General features: G+C 40.4%; 2 protein-coding genes across 7 annotated transcripts in view; both read right to left on the bottom strand.

The window, feature by feature from the left end:
- mtbp (MDM2 binding protein) overlaps positions 1-2,146 on the bottom strand; it is a 29,684-nt gene extending 27,538 nt beyond the window's left edge. The window contains exons 1-5 of the mRNA XM_068323699.1: positions 1,995-2,146; positions 1,628-1,711; positions 1,468-1,541; positions 660-808; positions 40-98 (exon numbers count right to left, since the gene is read on the bottom strand). Coding sequence (XP_068179800.1) covers positions 40-98; positions 660-808; positions 1,468-1,541; positions 1,628-1,711; positions 1,995-2,061 — 433 coding nt within the window. The 5' untranslated portion in view covers positions 2,062-2,146. The remainder of the gene's footprint in view (positions 1-39; positions 99-659; positions 809-1,467; positions 1,542-1,627; positions 1,712-1,994) is intronic.
- A 383-nt stretch (positions 2,147-2,529) lies between these two features.
- On the bottom strand, positions 2,530-15,588 carry zfat (zinc finger and AT hook domain containing). 6 transcript variants are annotated; one of them, XM_068324363.1, is made up of 24 exons: positions 14,960-15,585; positions 14,378-14,536; positions 13,470-13,637; positions 12,992-13,114; positions 12,528-12,638; positions 12,308-12,430; positions 12,148-12,215; positions 11,916-12,004; positions 10,621-10,692; positions 10,078-10,226; positions 9,743-9,834; positions 9,327-9,475; positions 8,245-9,208; positions 7,268-7,391; positions 6,920-7,152; positions 6,730-6,811; positions 6,027-6,140; positions 5,101-5,274; positions 4,599-4,687; positions 3,999-4,137; positions 3,659-3,765; positions 3,390-3,477; positions 3,003-3,100; positions 2,530-2,919 (listed from the first exon to the last, which is right to left on the bottom strand). In XM_068324363.1, the coding sequence occupies exons 1-24, from the start codon at positions 14,976-14,978 to the stop codon at positions 2,725-2,727; spliced, it is 3,729 nt and encodes a 1,242-aa protein (XP_068180464.1). In that variant the 5' UTR covers positions 14,979-15,585; the 3' UTR covers positions 2,530-2,724. The 6 variants fall into 6 exon arrangements, with proteins under 6 accessions (XP_068180464.1, XP_068180467.1, XP_068180465.1 ...); XM_068324366.1 differs by having other exon boundaries at positions 15,092-15,585; XM_068324364.1 differs by lacking the exon at positions 14,960-15,585 and adding an exon at positions 14,825-14,899.
- Between the last annotated feature and the right edge of the window lie 1,473 nt (positions 15,589-17,061).

The raw sequence follows: 17,061 nt of genomic DNA, 5'->3' as shown, positions 1-17,061 counted from the left end.
AAATTACAGTGTGTCACATATATATGAAGGCAACAGCACCTGGAGGTGGAAGTTTGTCTGACAGTTGATGGAGTCCCTCTGCAATCTCTTCTAAGAGTCTGTTAAGAGAACAAAATCAGTTCCAGTACATTCACAGGCCCAAAGAAATGTCATGTAGCTGCAGGACCATCACGACAAAGCACCATGACACACGTACCTTGTCTGCTCCAGTTGAATATTTTCACATTGCACTTCAAACTATTTCCTATAAAGTTCTTGTATATGAATGAACGGGAATAATTTTAATGACATTATAACAACAGAGATTAAAAATATTTTAGATTATAACATTTTACACTTTTTTCTGACAGCAGTTCCTAAGGAACAGGAGGTCTGGATCATATATAAATTGAAGACAGTAAGAACCAGAGCATCAGAGGAGAGGATTTACTACTTCAGTATTAGAATAAAGCCTGACATGAAATAGAAAAATATGTCAACATTTAACTGCACAAACATTGTTTAGCCATGAATATATTTGTGATAAAAGAATAAACGAAAGAACTGATTTGCCTTAATTCGATAATTCAAGACAAACAATAAATGATGTCTCACTAGAATAAAAACTTCTCAGGTGATAAAAAAAATATTTGGTTTGTTATCTGCCGTCTCCCACTCACCCTGTCATCACTGACAGGCCCACGTTTTGGTCCACTGCCTCTTGATTTCTCAGACAACTGAGACATGATTCCACAGCAGTAAGTTTCTCCTCTTCACTGTCAATTTTTTGATGGGCTGTCCCCAGCTTTTCCCAGTCTGAGCTGCAATACTATATGAAACAGGCGTTACAGGTGTGAGTAAAACAAAAGAGTCTTGACTGTGTGTCTTTCATACATGTATAATCTAACAGTTTGAATGGAAACAGCCTTACAATGTTTCTGCTCTTCATTATATTGTTTTGTTTCAAAGCTACCATCATGTACCCTTTCAGTATGCATGCTCTGTGAGTAAGTGACCGCCACAACATATCCTAATTTGTGGTGGTATTCACTATTTTTAGGAATGGTTGTTACAAAAATATTGTATTGCATGGAGTTACCACAGAAAAAATTACACCCAATCATACTGTTTTACACACTAGGAAGACATGCTTCTACCTCAAAAATAAAAAAAAATAAAAAACTGAAACGCAGATGTTTCAATAGGTGGATTTATATGTAGACTGGTCAAACAAAACACAAAACTGACATGATGTGCTTCAAAAATAAATCTCACTTGGTTCTTCAGGTTAAAGCTGTTGCTGTGTAAAAAATATTTTTCCACACATAATTGTTTTTTTTTTAAAATATGAAGGATTTTTAAAGCCATGCTTGAGACAAACATTTCAAAATTAAATAAAAGAAAACTGACATCAGCTACATTCCCTGGTGAGGGTGAACACCTGACATCGTTTCTGGATGGTGTTTCAAAAGTGTTCAAATGTCTCACCTGCGTTACTCCCTGGCATGCCTGAAGAGCAAAGAACCACCTCTGAACTGACGGTCTGCCGCTAATAGAACAAGCTGGGGAAACCAGGAGGGAGAGGGGTGAGGTTAAACTCGGAAAACAGCAGCTGCCAAGTGAAGATGGCCATTGTGACAAAGTGTACCTGGAAATGCAGAGACTCCTCTGTCCACTTCCTGAGTGGAGATCTCCACAATCCTCTCATAAAGCTGCTTTACCGGCTGGAGACCTAACAGGGTTTATCATTACCTCGTCACTGGCTTTAGATTTAGTCTCGTCTGACACGTTTTGTTTTATTTTACTGCATGCGTTGCACATTGGTTTTGACTGTGTAATGTTTAAGTTTGCAAAGCTATCTGTACTGATTTAACTCCCGTCTTCAAATAAACGTAACGCCATATAAACGTCACAACCTGGAGAGCAAAGAGTACATCGAGCATCGTGTGTGAGGTAGCATAGCAGAAGCTAGTTCAGCTGAAAGTGTTTGTTTCGAAGAGAAAATCCGTACTTACATTTATAATCCTCGCCCAGACCGTCATCGCTTTGACAAAATGATATGACCAGCGTGTACCGGTCCATGTCAACTAAATCGTTAGTGATAACCCGGTTAATGTGACTAATAGTTAAATATCGTTAAAACAGTGGTGACAGTTCATTGCGCCTGTCAAATTTCCCCGGTACTACTTCTTCTTCTTCATTATTTGTAACTTTGGCGGCTGAAAATAGGCCTCGAAGCGCAATACTGCCACCTAGAGGGCAGAGGTCAAATTACGACATGCGTCAGTTCGAAAATGCCTCACATCAGAGGGGTGCATTCATTTCACTCAATGAACAATAGCTTTAGTGGCAGTGACCTCCGTACATCCACAGGTCAATCAAGTGTAGTGATTCTATGTAAATGGCTGACAAAAATATCTTACAATTTAGTTTGAAAACTATCAGTATTAGAATGGCAAAAACATTTCAATTTCATGACAAGTGTTGAACTACAATGGAATATAAAACCTTGAGATTTATTTTTCAGTAAATGAGTCCACTCAAGTAGGGCAGAGGTTTTATTTACATATACTGTGTAGTATAAAATATCTCAAATAATTACCTGTATTACACTTTTCATAATAACCCAAGTGAAAAATAAATCTAGGAAATTATTTATGTTTACAGGTCATGACTTTAATGCTTGTAAGTACATTTTATGTAACTTCACTCTTATAAATTGATATACTAATACTCAGTATTTAACTAGTTAATTTCTACAGTTTGTTCCTGGACATACACAATATAGTGGTGAGTGTTGTCTCCCTGAGTGAGAACTGTCAGAGCCTCAAGTCCATTTGCGTCCTCCACCACCATCACTTGGTTACCAGTTAGAGCTCTCTCTTCATTCATCACCATCAGCTGATTGCTGCAGTTACCGAGTTCCTGCTCGTCAGCCACCTGAAAGTTCAATTCCAAGTTAAAATCACCATTTTGTTGTTCCCATGTTCAATTTTCTAAGTAGGTGATGTTAACTTGTTTACTTGTTGTACGACAGTAACAGTGCCTGGAGCCAGGGCAACCATAGAGGTGACAGCATCGTAAGTCTCTGAGCTGAGTTCGGTGACCTGCTGGATGCTGACTGAATGTAAAAGACAAAAAATTGTGGAGAACATATATAAGGAAACATATATAACATGTATAATAAAACATATTTATACCACATAAACAGGAATAGCTGTGAGCAGCATTCCCCTTTACTATAATTTATATTATTATTATTATTATTATTGTTGTTGTTGTTGTTGTTGTTGTTTTTGTTGTTATTGTCATTATTAATGGTTGGAGACAAAAAAAAATTCAAAACTTTTTTAAAATGTTTTTTTATGTAAGACAATTATCTACTGGATGTTTGTTGTTGCTGATTTTACCGTTGTCTTGCAGAGATGCTCCAGGTGCTTCTGTCAGCTGCCTTTCATCCTCCACAGAGCCATATTGGGCTTCTACTGCCCCTCCTACCTGTGTCACAAAAGAAATCACTCTATGTCGACTAAAAACATGTGTACCAACCCAACAACTAGATTGATTGATTGATTGATTGACGTTTTATATTACACGCTATATTTCCAACTTTTAGATGTGTGTGTGTGTGTGTGTGTGTGTGTGCGTGCGTGCGTGCGTGCGTGCGTGTGTGGTTTACCCCCCAGGTGCTTTCCACCACTTTCAGGCTGTGTTTGTCCTTTAAGTGCCGGTTCAGCTCCCACTTGGTGCCATAAACAAACTCACATTCGGGACACTTCATCCCGCCTAAACACAGATGCACACCCACACACACAAACACATTTTAAATTAGGTTTTGCCTGACTGCAATTACACATAGAGCTACTTACTACACTTTTGAAGGACAGCACAAGTGAATAATGACACAAACGTGCGTCTGGCTACACCATGAACTTCGTTACATGGGTATAACAGTTTGTCAAATACTGTCTCACTGCAGTCACATATCTAGTCTGGCACAGTGAGAGCAGAGGTCAGACCTTGTTGTTCCAGAGCCTCAAGGTTCGGCACTCCAGGTCCAGCATTGTGATATTTCTGATCTGGGTGTTTCATGTTATAGTGTCGCTTCAACGGACCGGCTGCATTACAGGAGTAGCAGCAGTGGGCACAACGGAAAGGCTGCACATTAAAAAAAATTTTTTTAAAAACACTTTAGTGCAAACGGAACACAACTGTCTGGAAATCCTGCATTTAGAATATTGGTTGAATTTTATAAATGACAAAGGATTGATGAAGTTTGTAGATCTTAGTTTAGATTTATGACCTACTTTTGTCATTGAATTTTTATCAATATTTGTAAGAATAGAAATGCAATTTTCTAACTTTTAAAATTCTGAACAATGTACAACATGCATCAAACAGAATTGTGTGTAGATATTATGTACAAAATACTGTTGGATTACATAGTCACTGTGTAATCTATCCTTAATACCAGCAATTAAGTTTAAAAAATGAATTAGTAGATGAATGAGGTTTTTTGTATTCAGTGTGTTTTTTTACTACTTTACATTTCACTCAGATAAAATAGAGTCACAGTGTACCTCTGCTACTACCACTAAGGGCTTTCCGTGTATTCTGACCTTGAACTCAGCGTGTTTCTCCAAGTGTCGCAGCAGGGAAGGTTTAGAGACAGCGGAGAACTCACACTCAGAGCACTGAAACCGCTTCCCTGACCAAACACAAAATTCATCTTCAAATTCAAAATGATACATAGTCAAAAATAGCACTGATTGCAATAAACAGTCAAATGAAAAATATCCAGAAAATAACATTCACAACAGCATTATGCATGTGCTCCCCATGTCTGTGAGAGTCCCCCACATTCCTCCCACCTCCAAAAACATGCAGCTGAGGTTAACTGATCACTTAATAATGACTGTAGGCGTGAATGGTAGTCTGTGTGTGTGTGTGGCCCCATGAAGTGCTAGTGAAGCTTCCGGGGTGTACCCCGCCTCTCACCCATAGCCGGCTGGAGAAGGTTCCAGCGTAACTCATGTTAACCCACCCAACCCATGACTCACAGTGCAGATGAGCAGCTGAAGATGAATGAATGAGTGATCAGTGAGAGCAGATTGTTCATACCTTCATCCGTGTGACCCAGTCTGTGGCTTTTCAGGCTAACTTTAGACTTGAACCTTTTGCCACACAGATCACAGAGATGACATCTCTCTGTGTTATGTCGGTTCATATGACTTTTCAAGTTACTCCTGCTGCGGCCTGCATAGTCACATATTTTGCAGACGTATGGCTTCAAACCTGCACACATAGATGCACAAAGAGAAAAAAACACAACATAACATAAAAGATAGAAGACCCAACTGAAAACCCTAGGGAAAAGAGGTGCTAGATTTATGTCTTTATGCCAGCTCTGTCAGCTGCAGAACAGATCTATCCTCTATACATACAGACCAGTATGGTAAGCCACATAAAGCTGGGAGTGATTGGAAGACATCACAGACTAATTCCTCCCTTCCTCAACACAGCTTATGCAGTTCATGAATACAGCCATTTCAACTAGATAACCATGCATTCATCATTACTCTATATACTGTTTATATGCAGTAATAGAAGGTAACAAATAGCACTGTGACAGTTTTGCAAAGAACAATGAACTGTTATGAAATAAAAATGTTCTTAAAACTGAAAGAAACAGTATGTCTTATAAGTTAATGTAATATCTTCCAGTTGGTCTTGCCAGATTTCTACTTTTTTTCATCTAACACCAGCGCTACAAGTTTGGCTGATTTTTTTTGTGCTCCTGTAATTTCACGTGATTTCAAGTGATTTGACCGAAAAGCCAATTTCCTTCCACAGCATCTGCAGTGTGTTTTCAATTTAGTCTATCCTCCCGGAGGACAGCCAGGAGAAAAAGATGGAAGATGGCAGATGGAATCTCAGATCACATTTTCCTCAAGCAAAGACCACCTGTGCGTGGACGCTAATGAGCTCAAGTGCGTTTCCACAGTCGACTCCTTCCCCTGTGTGTTAAAGGCAGAGGAACATCACACCTTGATGGGCCCAGATGTGCCGCTGGAAATGACTGCTGTTCTTTAGGAAGTAAGAGTCACAGTAAGGGCACTTCTCTGCTCGCTGCACCATCAGGCCTCGAATAGGAAGCATACCTGTCCAGTGCAAAAATACAAACACAAACATACAAAATTAAATTTCAGCCTTGCAAATCAATTCCACAGGAAGAATAACAAAAAATTAAATAAAAACTTTTTACGAATTTCCATCAGTTTGCAAAAGAAAAGCATTCTTAATACGTGCTGTTCATACAACCATGTATTTCACAAAATGGTGAACTCTGTGCAGCTTCTTCTTGAAGTCAAGGTGGTAAAACCCTAATACTGTGTACTGCCAGTCTCTTCACTGTTCTACACTGATTATATGTCAGAAAAGATTCATTAAAACCACCAAGAATTGTAAGTTTTTGGAATTAGGATCCGTTTCCTGGCAATAATACAAAATAAAGGGATCAACTGTACATCATCGCTGTATGAAACTAAAATCATGAATCGGAGGTAGGTCACTATAATAGTAGCCAAAAGATGCCACAAAAAAGAGTAGTCATCTGTTCCTGTGCAAAGTTTTCACTGTTTATTTTGTTAACCAAACATTAGCACTTCAACCAACATCAAGCTGTTCTGAAGTTACCCAAGAAGTTGAACCAGATTGTGTGTGTCGTAGACAGATGTTTGAGTTCTTTACCAGGATGGGTGGTTTTAATGTGGTATTTCAGTCTGTGCTCTGGGTAGCTTTGCTGGCAGACAGGACAACTCAAGCTCTTAACCTGTAAACAAGATAAGCTTTAAAAAATCTCTGAAAAACCTCCTCAAAAAGAAAAAAACATGGACCTAGATTTAAAGGAGGTTTTTGAAATAAGTTGAAGGCTGGTTACCTGTTTCAGGTGCAGCTTCAAATGGGCTTGAAGTTTGTATTTGTCAGGTGTGGTGTATTGACAGCCGGGGTTCGAACAAGACAGCAGCATGCCGCTGTGCTTTTGTATCTGATGCCGTTTCAAAGAGCTTTTGGTGATTGAAGAGTAGTTACACTTTGAGCAGTAATGTACGTGCTCCTTAGTATGTGTGCGTACATGAGAACTGTAGTTTACTTTGTGCCAGAAGAGTTTACCTGCAACAAGCAGAAAAAAAACATGTTTAAAAGTGGAAGACACAAACCCTCAGGCAAGAGGATGAAAGGCGAAATAATAAAAATACCTAATGTAAAATACTTTTTGTCACCTCACCACAGTATTGACATTCTAGGTCTCCGTAAATTTTTCTGAGCTGCTGGAAAGATTCCATATCAAGTCGAGTCTTCTGTAGTGACTCCAACACCTGCTGGAAAGCACTCTGATGGATCTCCGACACCTTCCAGCAGGAAACATAGACCAGGTCAGACAACCTAACTTCCTCTAAAATTAGTTACATATTTCAGAAACAAAAATAAATCCATGCGTGACATGTAGTCTGTTACATTGTTTTAATTATAGTGTCCCTAATATATAATAATATATAAAGACCAATGTTAAGAAAAGTAAGAGATAGTTAAAGAGCACAAAGATGAGGTTTAGACTGATGTATGACATTTTATATTAACACAGCTACTGAGGCAGAGTCTTTACTGAGTATAACTGTTCTCATATGCATAGAAAAAAAATATTAAATTGGATGAAGAATTATGTTACATTTTGATGTAAAAGATAAAAGAAGCACCTATTATTGAATTCTGACTGAAAGAATTAAGTATTGATATTAAACATACAAAAAAATGTTTTTTAATTGATAAGTTACAACTTTTATTATGATTATGTATTTTAAAAAATTAAAAAATCTCCAAAACAATCTAAATAAATAGAATTTTTTTAAAAATATTAATATAAAAATCTATCCTTGAGTCTGTTGCGAATTGTTCCTGTAAGTCACTTGTAAAGTAGAAAATCCCGTCAATTACAGTATTTTTTTTTAGCTTCTCAAATGTTGACAAAAATGCTGCTTCTCTTTGTTAACGTGATGAAAAACAACATATTTCAGGGCTTTGTATCCTTAGAAAGAAAACCCTCTTGGGGACATCAATGCGCAAGAAAACAGTGATGGTCCTCTTAAAACACTTTTCTAATATTTCCTGGATCTGACTGTTCTCATCATTCAGCTACACTAACATCCACTAGTTGGAGTCCTAGCTGACGCTGACACTGATCTGCAGTCCTTGTACTTAATTTACCCTTTCTGCATGTGTCGCTTCTGCACTTTCCCCTGGAGGTGCTGATGACAGATGTGTGTGTGCACCCAAATCACACAGGCTTGCATTTCCTGATGATGATGATGTTTTCGTGTTTTGGGCTGCCTTCATGATCTCATGAGCTTTGTTTCCTTGAGTCTGATCTTCCATGAGAGTCGAGCTAACGCCACCTGGTGACAGTAAAGTCAGCGTACTGTGGTGATCTGTTGGGGGCTGTGAATCTGTCCTGCTGTCCTGAGCTCTCTCCCCAGCCCATGCTTCATCCTGTCCATCAGAGAGAGTTGTACTCTCAATGGAAACCACTTGGTGAAGCACTTCTGGGGAGCCTTGCAGAGCACCTCCCAGTTCTCCTTCTTTCTCAGTTTCTCCTTCCATCACCTGCACATTTTCAGCAGTTTTAACCTTAGATTTAGTTTGTTCTCCTTCCATCTGTCGCTTCATATCTTGACTTGCTGATAGTTCCTGTTTTTCTCCAGCCCCATCTTGCCATTCTTCCCCTCTAACACTATTTCTCCTCCCATCTTGTTTTGCCTTGTCATTCTTGCCATGGTTTGTCCTGCACTCTTCATTCATCCCTTCTCCTGCGTCCTCCTTCCCCCATATATCTCCTCCTGGCTGCATCACATAGAAGCTGCTGTTGATACAGTTGGTGAAGGTCTGCTCCTGGTCCATTTCACCATGAGCTTCTTTCAAGTGACCCTTCAGTCTCTGAGAGCTGACAAACTTCCCATCACACATACAGCACACGTAAAGGAACAGGTGCTTCCTGACGTGAGCAGAAAGGGCAGTCAACTTGGTGGCAGCGTAGTCGCAGAGGTGGCAGGCAAAGGGACGTGAGGGCCCATGGATCAACAGGTGACGCTCCCATTCGAGCTGGTTCTTAAAGCGTCTGTTACACGTGTGACAGTGGTAGAGAAGCTGTCTGAGACCTTGTCGGGTTTTTAACCTGGACAAGATAAACAGACTGGATGTGTCATTGTGTTAGATGGTGGTTGGTGTTGATGAGGTGAAACAGAAAGACATGATGTATATCAGATACAAAGATGAGATAAAATAGATCAAACCTGAGTTGTTGGTAACTCTGCTGAATAGCAGGGTCTTTTAAGTTATGTCGTTTCTCTATGTGTTTCAGTAAGTTTTTCACATCTGAGTACTTTTTCTCACAGAAGCTGCAGTGCTGCTTCACCTTCAGATGGACTCGTTCGACATGGACCTAAATCAGAATTCAGAATAACTGTAAAATAGTGCAGCTGCATCCGTGAATGTTGATTCGGTATATCACAATTTGGAAACAAGACACAAAAGTCTGTCTCAAAAAAGAAAAATACAGCTACAACCAATGAAAAGAAAATTAAATCCTGACAGTCAGGACATTTACCCAATAAGGGGTTCATATTACTATCTTCTAAGTTCATTTGCAGAAACAACTTATCTCTTAGATATGACAGCACAAAAAAATAAAGCACTAAAGGAACAGCACCTTGAGGTGTCCTGGACTGAGGCAGTTGAAAGGACAGTGCTGACAGCTGAACTTCTCTCCTGTGTGCTTCCTTAGGTGAACATTGAGGTTGGCTTTGAAAGAACAGTCAAGAATGTAACCAGGCGAGTATGTTTCTCAGAGAAACTTAGTTTGCATCAGTACATTTCCTAAGGTAGTTCAAAGGTAACTGAAGTAACCCTGGATTTTTTCCTAAATCCTGTGCTACACACACATATACACACACAAATACAAACTCACAGACACATACAATTATGTTTAACTCTGTCTGACTTTGAACAACGGACTCAAGTTTCTTCACGCTGATGGGTTTTTACCTTTGATGGTTGAGGCGTAGTCACAGTGTGGACAATGGAAGGGTTTCTCTTGAGTGTGTGTCCTGAGGTGTGCAACCAGTGAGTGTCTGAATTTGAAGATTTTATTACAGAACTCACACGCAAAGATCTTCAACTGGTTCTGAAGTAAACTGGAGAAGAGAGTTAATATTATAATTACAAGATGACCAGTGTCAACCTCTTTATTATGCTAGTGAATGTTTTTGTTGATGTTGCTAATGAAACAAATGAATATCTTTGACTGGCTCTGGGGTGCACAAATACCCAAAGAGAAAGTTACAAAGAAGAATACCAAATAACTTTTAATGCTTCTAAACAAGAGAGGAAAGTCAAGCATGTCTTTTCCGTCAGATTAGAAACAGATTAATTTACAGTAGCATGTAGCTCATAGTCAGTGTTTAGGAAGCGAATCTGAAAGTTTAGCTGGGCAGGATACAAATTACATTTCACTGCAAGAATCTGGAGCAGAAAAACTGCAATTCTTAAAAGAGTTTGAACACACTTGTTACAAAAATCATACTGTACTTGGTAGCATCTTGCTTGATGGAATATTCCTGGAAACCTCTGCTGACTGCGGCTGTGGGAGTTGGGTCAGAACTGGGAAAGAAAGCTCACATATGAGACTGAAGACAACATTTACCGGACATACAAAAACGTGTGTGTGTGTGTGTGTGTGTGTGTGTGTGTGTGTGTGTGTGTGTGTGTGTGTGTGTGTGTGTGTGTGTGTGTGTGTGTGTGTGTGTGTGTGTGTGTGTGTGTGTGTGTGTGTGTGTGTGTGTGTGTGTGTGTGTGTGTGTGTGTGTGTGTGTGTGTGTGTGTGTGTGTGTGTGTGTGTGTGTGTGTGTGTGTGTGTGTGTGTGTGTGTGTGTGTGTGTGTGTGTGTGTGTGTGTGTGTGTGTGTGTGTGTGTGTGTGTGTGTGTGTGTGTGTGTGTGTGTGTGTGTGTGTGTGTGTGTGTGTGTGTGTGTGTGTGTGTGTGTGTGTGTGTGTGTGTGTGTGTGTGTGTGTGTGTGTGTGTGTGTGTGTGTGTGTGTGTGTGTGTGTGTGTGTGTGTGTGTGTGTGTGTGTGTGTGTGTGTGTGTGTGTGTGTGTGTGTGTGTGTGTGTGTGTGTGTGTGTGTGTGTGTGTGTGTGTGTGTGTGTGTGTGTGTGTGTGTGTGTGTGTGTGTGTGTGTGTGTGTGTGTGTGTGTGTGTGTGTGTGTGTGTGTGTGTGTGTGTGTGTGTGTGTGTGTGTGTGTGTGTGTGTGTGTGTGTGTGTGTGTGTGTGTGTGTGTGTGTGTGTGTGTGTGTGTGTGTGTGTGTGTGTGTGTGTGTGTGTGTGTGTGTGTGTGTGTGTGTGTGTGTGTGTGTGTGTGTGTGTGTGTGTGTGTGTGTGTGTGTGTGTGTGTGTGTGTGTGTGTGTGTGTGTGTGTGTGTGTGTGTGTGTGTGTGTGTGTGTGTGTGTGTGTGTGTGTGTGTGTGTGTGTGTGTGTGTGTGTGTGTGTGTGTGTGTGTGTGTGTGTGTGTGTGTGTGTGTGTGTGTAGAGGACCCATAACACACATACATAAGGGGCCTGTAAGCATGCAGTTGAAGGGGAGGTAGTGGTGGGCTGCTCATTCACGGTGCAGCTTATAAAGGGGACGGCGCCTTGCTCAAGGGCACCTCGGCAGTGCTCAGTAGGTCAGCTGACACCTCTCACTGTCACACTACAGGGTAGCTGGTTGGGAGCAGGAATCGAACCGCCGATCTTGTGATCATTGGACGACCCGCTCTACCGCTGAGCCACTGCCACACAAAAAAATGAATGCTAGAGGAAAGAGGGAAGTTTTCTATTATATTACCTTGGCTCCTGATCCATTTTACTTTTGCCTTCGCAGCCAGAGGAATCACCCGTTATGTCATTTGACTGCATCTGAATGACTACAGATGGCTGACAGCCCAGAAAATTCAATAGAATTAGTATGTGGCTGGAATTCATAGATACTCACATCAGAAAAACATTAGATAACAATGAAAACAATGAAATGAATTTAAGTAACTTTAATTCCATATACAGTATATTTCTGTGCTTACCTGCCATTGAGTGTAGGTATCTGTTGCTTCTGTTGAACCATCCTCTAGTGGAACCATTTTAGAAACCCCTGTAAAATTTAAGATAACCATCTCATTCATTTTGTACAGCATTCACAGGAGTCATTTTCCAATATGTCCAAACCAATTTTTAAAGACTAACCTGGAAGTGTTTCATCTTCTATCAGAACAACACTGATGACTGACTTTTTGCTTCCTGTTACTGAGTCTCCTTCTTTGAGGATACGGCTTCGATTGGTTCTTTGGAGTCTTAAGTTGTCCACGTCTACAAGTAAAGATTAGACATCATCATAAAATGAAACCAGAAATCTGGAGGTCCCTGATGAGAGTAACTTTGAAGTATTGCTGAAATTTAAAATTACCCTTGTCTCGAACATGTCCTGATCCTGATGACTTTTGTTGCGTCTGGTTTGAGCCTGCCCCCCAAGGATGCAAGCTCCCAGGAGTTTTAGCTCCTGCTCCACCACAGATGCCTAACAATGAGCATGTCTTTCAATCAAAAAAAATCAAACAAGATTTCTTCTGTATTTTTTCAAAAGATCTTTAGAATAAGGATCATTCCAATAAAGTAATGATAGTTCCCAGCATGCAGTTGAAATAAACTAATTTTAAAAAATTGCCTTGTTAATTTATCAAATGTTATGTATTGAGTACAACAAAATAAAGAGTGCTGCTCCTTTGCTCCTTCGGTGCATTTACAAAAAATAAAAAAAAGATTGAACGACGTATACACGAATATACTCCACTCTAAACACACATTACTTTTCCTTGCACACCCCTGTAGCAACTATCATCTTTTCTATCGCTTGTTAATGTAACTCCTCACCTTTTTCCTCCTCTTCTTCCTCTTCTACACCCAAGCAGATGTGTTTTATAATCTGACGTTTGTTGCTGAACGTACGATGACAGACTCTGCATTCTAGCTCTGGTATCCCATCACAGCTCTTTCCTAGCATTCGAGAACATTACGTCACCATTTGGAATGCAGGAAACAGAAACATGCATATTTGTTCAACAATAAAGATAACAAGAGCTAAAATGACTATTAAACAATTTAATGACTTTTAATGATTTAATTAAGTTATCAACCAGTCAAAAGCCACCTGATCAAAGGTGTTCAAAACAGTGCAATATCTGATTTTCACTCATGTAAGTTGGACTATGTGTCGACAAAATCACACCAGTGATCACACAGTGATACTTGTGATTTAAGTGACATTCTGATGAGGGGGTAACTATCCTCTCCTCTGCATTTCAAAATAAAGAATTATGGCTACACACAGTATAAAGAACAGCAGTGCTACCATCCATCAAGCTGCTTTGTTGGATTCCTTCCTTTTTATTTCCTTCTTCCTGTCTTTGAACACTGTCCTCTGCTGAATTGCTGGCGTCATGCTTGTCTTCTGATAAACTTGGCCGTATCTTCTTTGTGGAGCCTTTTGGACGTCCTCGTTTTCGCTTCACTGGGCTCTCTGTGGGCCAACAAGAGGACTGAACTGATAAGGGGATAACACTGTCCTTTTCACATCTCTTTTTAGTTAATAAATCTCTTAAGAGGGGCGGCAGTGGCTCAGTGGTAAAACAGGCGGTAAAGCGGGTCGTCCTATGATTTCAAGATTGGCGGTTCGATTCCCACTACCGCCCAAAAAAATAACCGGAGGTGAGCTGACAGTGGGAGGTGTCAGCTCACTTCTGGAGCACTGCCGAGGCGCCCTTGAGCAAGGTGACGTCCCCTTTACAAATTGCTCATTTAAGGCGCACCAAGATGGAGCTGCCTGCCACCCTACCTCCCTTGCATGCCTACAGGCCCCCTTGTGTATGTGTGCTACAGGGGCCTGTACACACTTATATATATATATATGCATGCGTTTGAATCATTAGCTAGAGTGTGCATTCTTAATTTCCCTTCGGGGATCAAAACAGTATATAAAATTTAAAAAAGAGGCAAAAACAAACAATAATTTCATTATTCAAACATTTATCACATGTGAAACCAAACCCTGATATACTGTAGTGGGTTGTTCGTGTTATCAAACTTCACTGTTATCCCGACAATCTAACAATGAAACACAGTAGTAGAAGTTTATATAACCCAGTATGAACCTTAAATGAGATCGTAGTTATTTTTTGGGTGATCATTAAGTTAAAGTCAACTTCATCACAAAATGAGTGAATGAAGCGGTCGACAGTCATGCTGAATCAGTAATCTGACCTGTCCGCTTTTTCTCAGGTTCTCCTAAAAGGGGCTGAAGTGCAGTGATGATGTCATCAGGGTGCGCCTGCTGGGGGTGCTGCTGGGTGCAGTGGGACAACAGTTGGGAACAGCTGGGAGAGAAGAGGTTGCACAGCCGACACATGAACACAGAACCAGCTGGAGAGACAGGATCAGGGTATGGGGCAACAAGAGGGGGTAAAATTATTATATAAAAGAGATTGAAAAGAACATTTCAAACATGTATACACATAATTTCTTTTTTTTTTTACATTTATGTCAGCTAAAGATTTGCAAGTACACACAACACACACACACACACACACATGATTCTCATGAGGTTTGGACCAAGGGTCACTTTCTGCCTTCAATCGTGCACATAACAAAGCAATGAAACAGATGCTATGTTGAAGCTGCATTTTCCATTTTTGTACAAGTAATAACTACCTGTACTTGAATTGGGTTTACAACACGATAAACACTACGGGACACATTTTATAGTCGTCGGTTTATTTTAATTTGGCGTAAGATAATATGCAGACACGACAAACATATTCGACTTAAAAAAGCCAGAATTCGTACCTGTTTTTTGCGCGTCCATTTCTCCAACGTCTAAATATCAAAGCAATACTAATTCATGGAATGATCTGATACATTATTTTACCGAATATAACTTCTGATTTCTCCTTAAGAGTCTAATTTTGCATCACGTACGTAGAATTTTCTGTCGAATCTGCCACACTGTTCCTCCAGCCAGCGGACACGAACGAGATTCAGTTAAACGGCGGCTATTGGAGCAGCGCCACCTGTGGCCGGAGGACTGTACTACGGCTTAGATTAGAGCGAATGCTTAAAAATGAAATATTAAAATAAATTAATTTTCTCGTGACACGTTCGAGATCGGGGAACAAATAAGTAGGAACGTTTTATTTGATCAGTGCTTTTAAACACAGGTTAAACGTTCTTCAAACAAAATAAGGAAAACAAGGAATCACAACATACACAAAGCACACCAACACAAGACTTAAAAATTATCACCGAAACAAAAAATCAAATTGGAAACTGGTAAAAAAGAAAAAGCAGCAGCAGTATCTTCTATCTTCTGAGTGAATACTCAGTTATCCGAAGTTGTTTAAATCAATCCACTGGACTTTAAGAAAGTTTCTTGGAGATGTCTCGCCTCCCATCCAAGAGGAGTCTTCAGTTCTGATGATGGTTGGTCTTGTTTCAGCTGATTATCCCTGTGGGGTGTGGTCAGTGCTATTCATATTCCAACGACCATACCTGAGACCTGTCTGGTTCCTCAAAAATGGTTGATGGGGTGTCAGGGGGTCGTTGAAATGCGAGTTTCACCACGCCTTTGTTTGCTAATGGTTCATTAGCACGAGACACTTCTGCGAGACACTAATCTGCTGAATTTTTTTCCAGATCTTGTGAGAGTGTCTCGTGCTAATGAGCCATTAACAATCAAAGGCTAGGTGAAAACTCACATGTCAACGACCACCTTTGACAAATACACTCCTATAGATGTAGTTGAAGGAATGTTTGTTACTTATTTCTTTAAAATCCATATTTTGGGTTGGTTGCGAGAGTGCAGGTGACACAGTGATGTCCTGGTTTGCACGGCCTCCGCCCAGGCAGAGGCGGTACTGGCTTAGTTTTGTGAAATCATCCCAACTCGGAAACTCTCTATTTAAACTAAAAATAAATAAAGAAATAACAAGAAGGGAGAAAAAACAAGATTAATAAATAAAATAGTATACTGTATAATAGTATGTAATTTGCACTTGAGAAATCCCTGAAGTAAGCAAAAAAGGCAACTCTCTTCTCCTTTTTCTTGTTCTTGTTCTTGTTCTTCTTTAGAAATGGGCTTATTTACTGCGTTGTTGGAAGTATAGTTTTTGGTCAAACCACACTTTTTAGACACTCTGATCTTATATGCTCTCGCGGGCCACATTTGGCCCCCCGGCCTTGAGTTTGACACGAGCTCTACTGGATTCTGAGTGGTTGCTCCCTTCCGTTTATTTTTAAACTGGTTTTACTGGAAATATCTGATCTATTTCAGTAATATCCTTTGTGTGCTAACAAGAAGTGTCCAAATGACTACATAAGGTGCATCTCCGTCCCAGCAGGTAAAGACTATGTCCCCTCCAGAGATCACGTCCCTCTCGTGGGACGTCCCTCTCACATGACAGTGAAGGGATGCCCCTCTTCCTACAAGGACTGTAAGGTGTGGCCTGGAGGCGGCCGGGCCTGGGACTGGAGGGAGACCGGGACCAACCATCACCCTGGAGTCCAGCCTGCTGACCTGGAGGAGGTGCTGAAGAAGGGAGTGGAGCTGCTGGTCATTGGACGAGGGATGTCTGAAGCTCTGCAGGTTCCCTCGGCAACTGTGGACTTTGTAAAGCAAAAAGGCATTGATGTCAGAATCCTGCAGAGAGAGATGGCCGTCGCTGAATACAACAAACTGGCTGAGCAGGGCACCAAAGTGGGTGGGGTCTTCCATTCCACCTGCTGACCACACCTTGATCTCGCTACAACAGGAAAACACATCCTACAATCAAAGCATTCGTCAGATCTGTATTTATGTTTGGACGGAAACGTCAGTCGGTTTCTGTATCAAGTAGAGGCACGATTAATATTTGCTCATAAAGATGAAAATGTGTTGCTGTAAAAGAATAAAA

Source organism: Antennarius striatus, chromosome 9, assembly GCF_040054535.1.
Source record: "Antennarius striatus isolate MH-2024 chromosome 9, ASM4005453v1, whole genome shotgun sequence".
In the NCBI taxonomy this organism is placed as follows: domain Eukaryota; kingdom Metazoa; phylum Chordata; class Actinopteri; order Lophiiformes; family Antennariidae; genus Antennarius; species Antennarius striatus.
The sequence above is the reverse complement of the archived record's forward strand: the minus strand, read 5'-3'. Positions and strand labels throughout refer to the sequence as shown.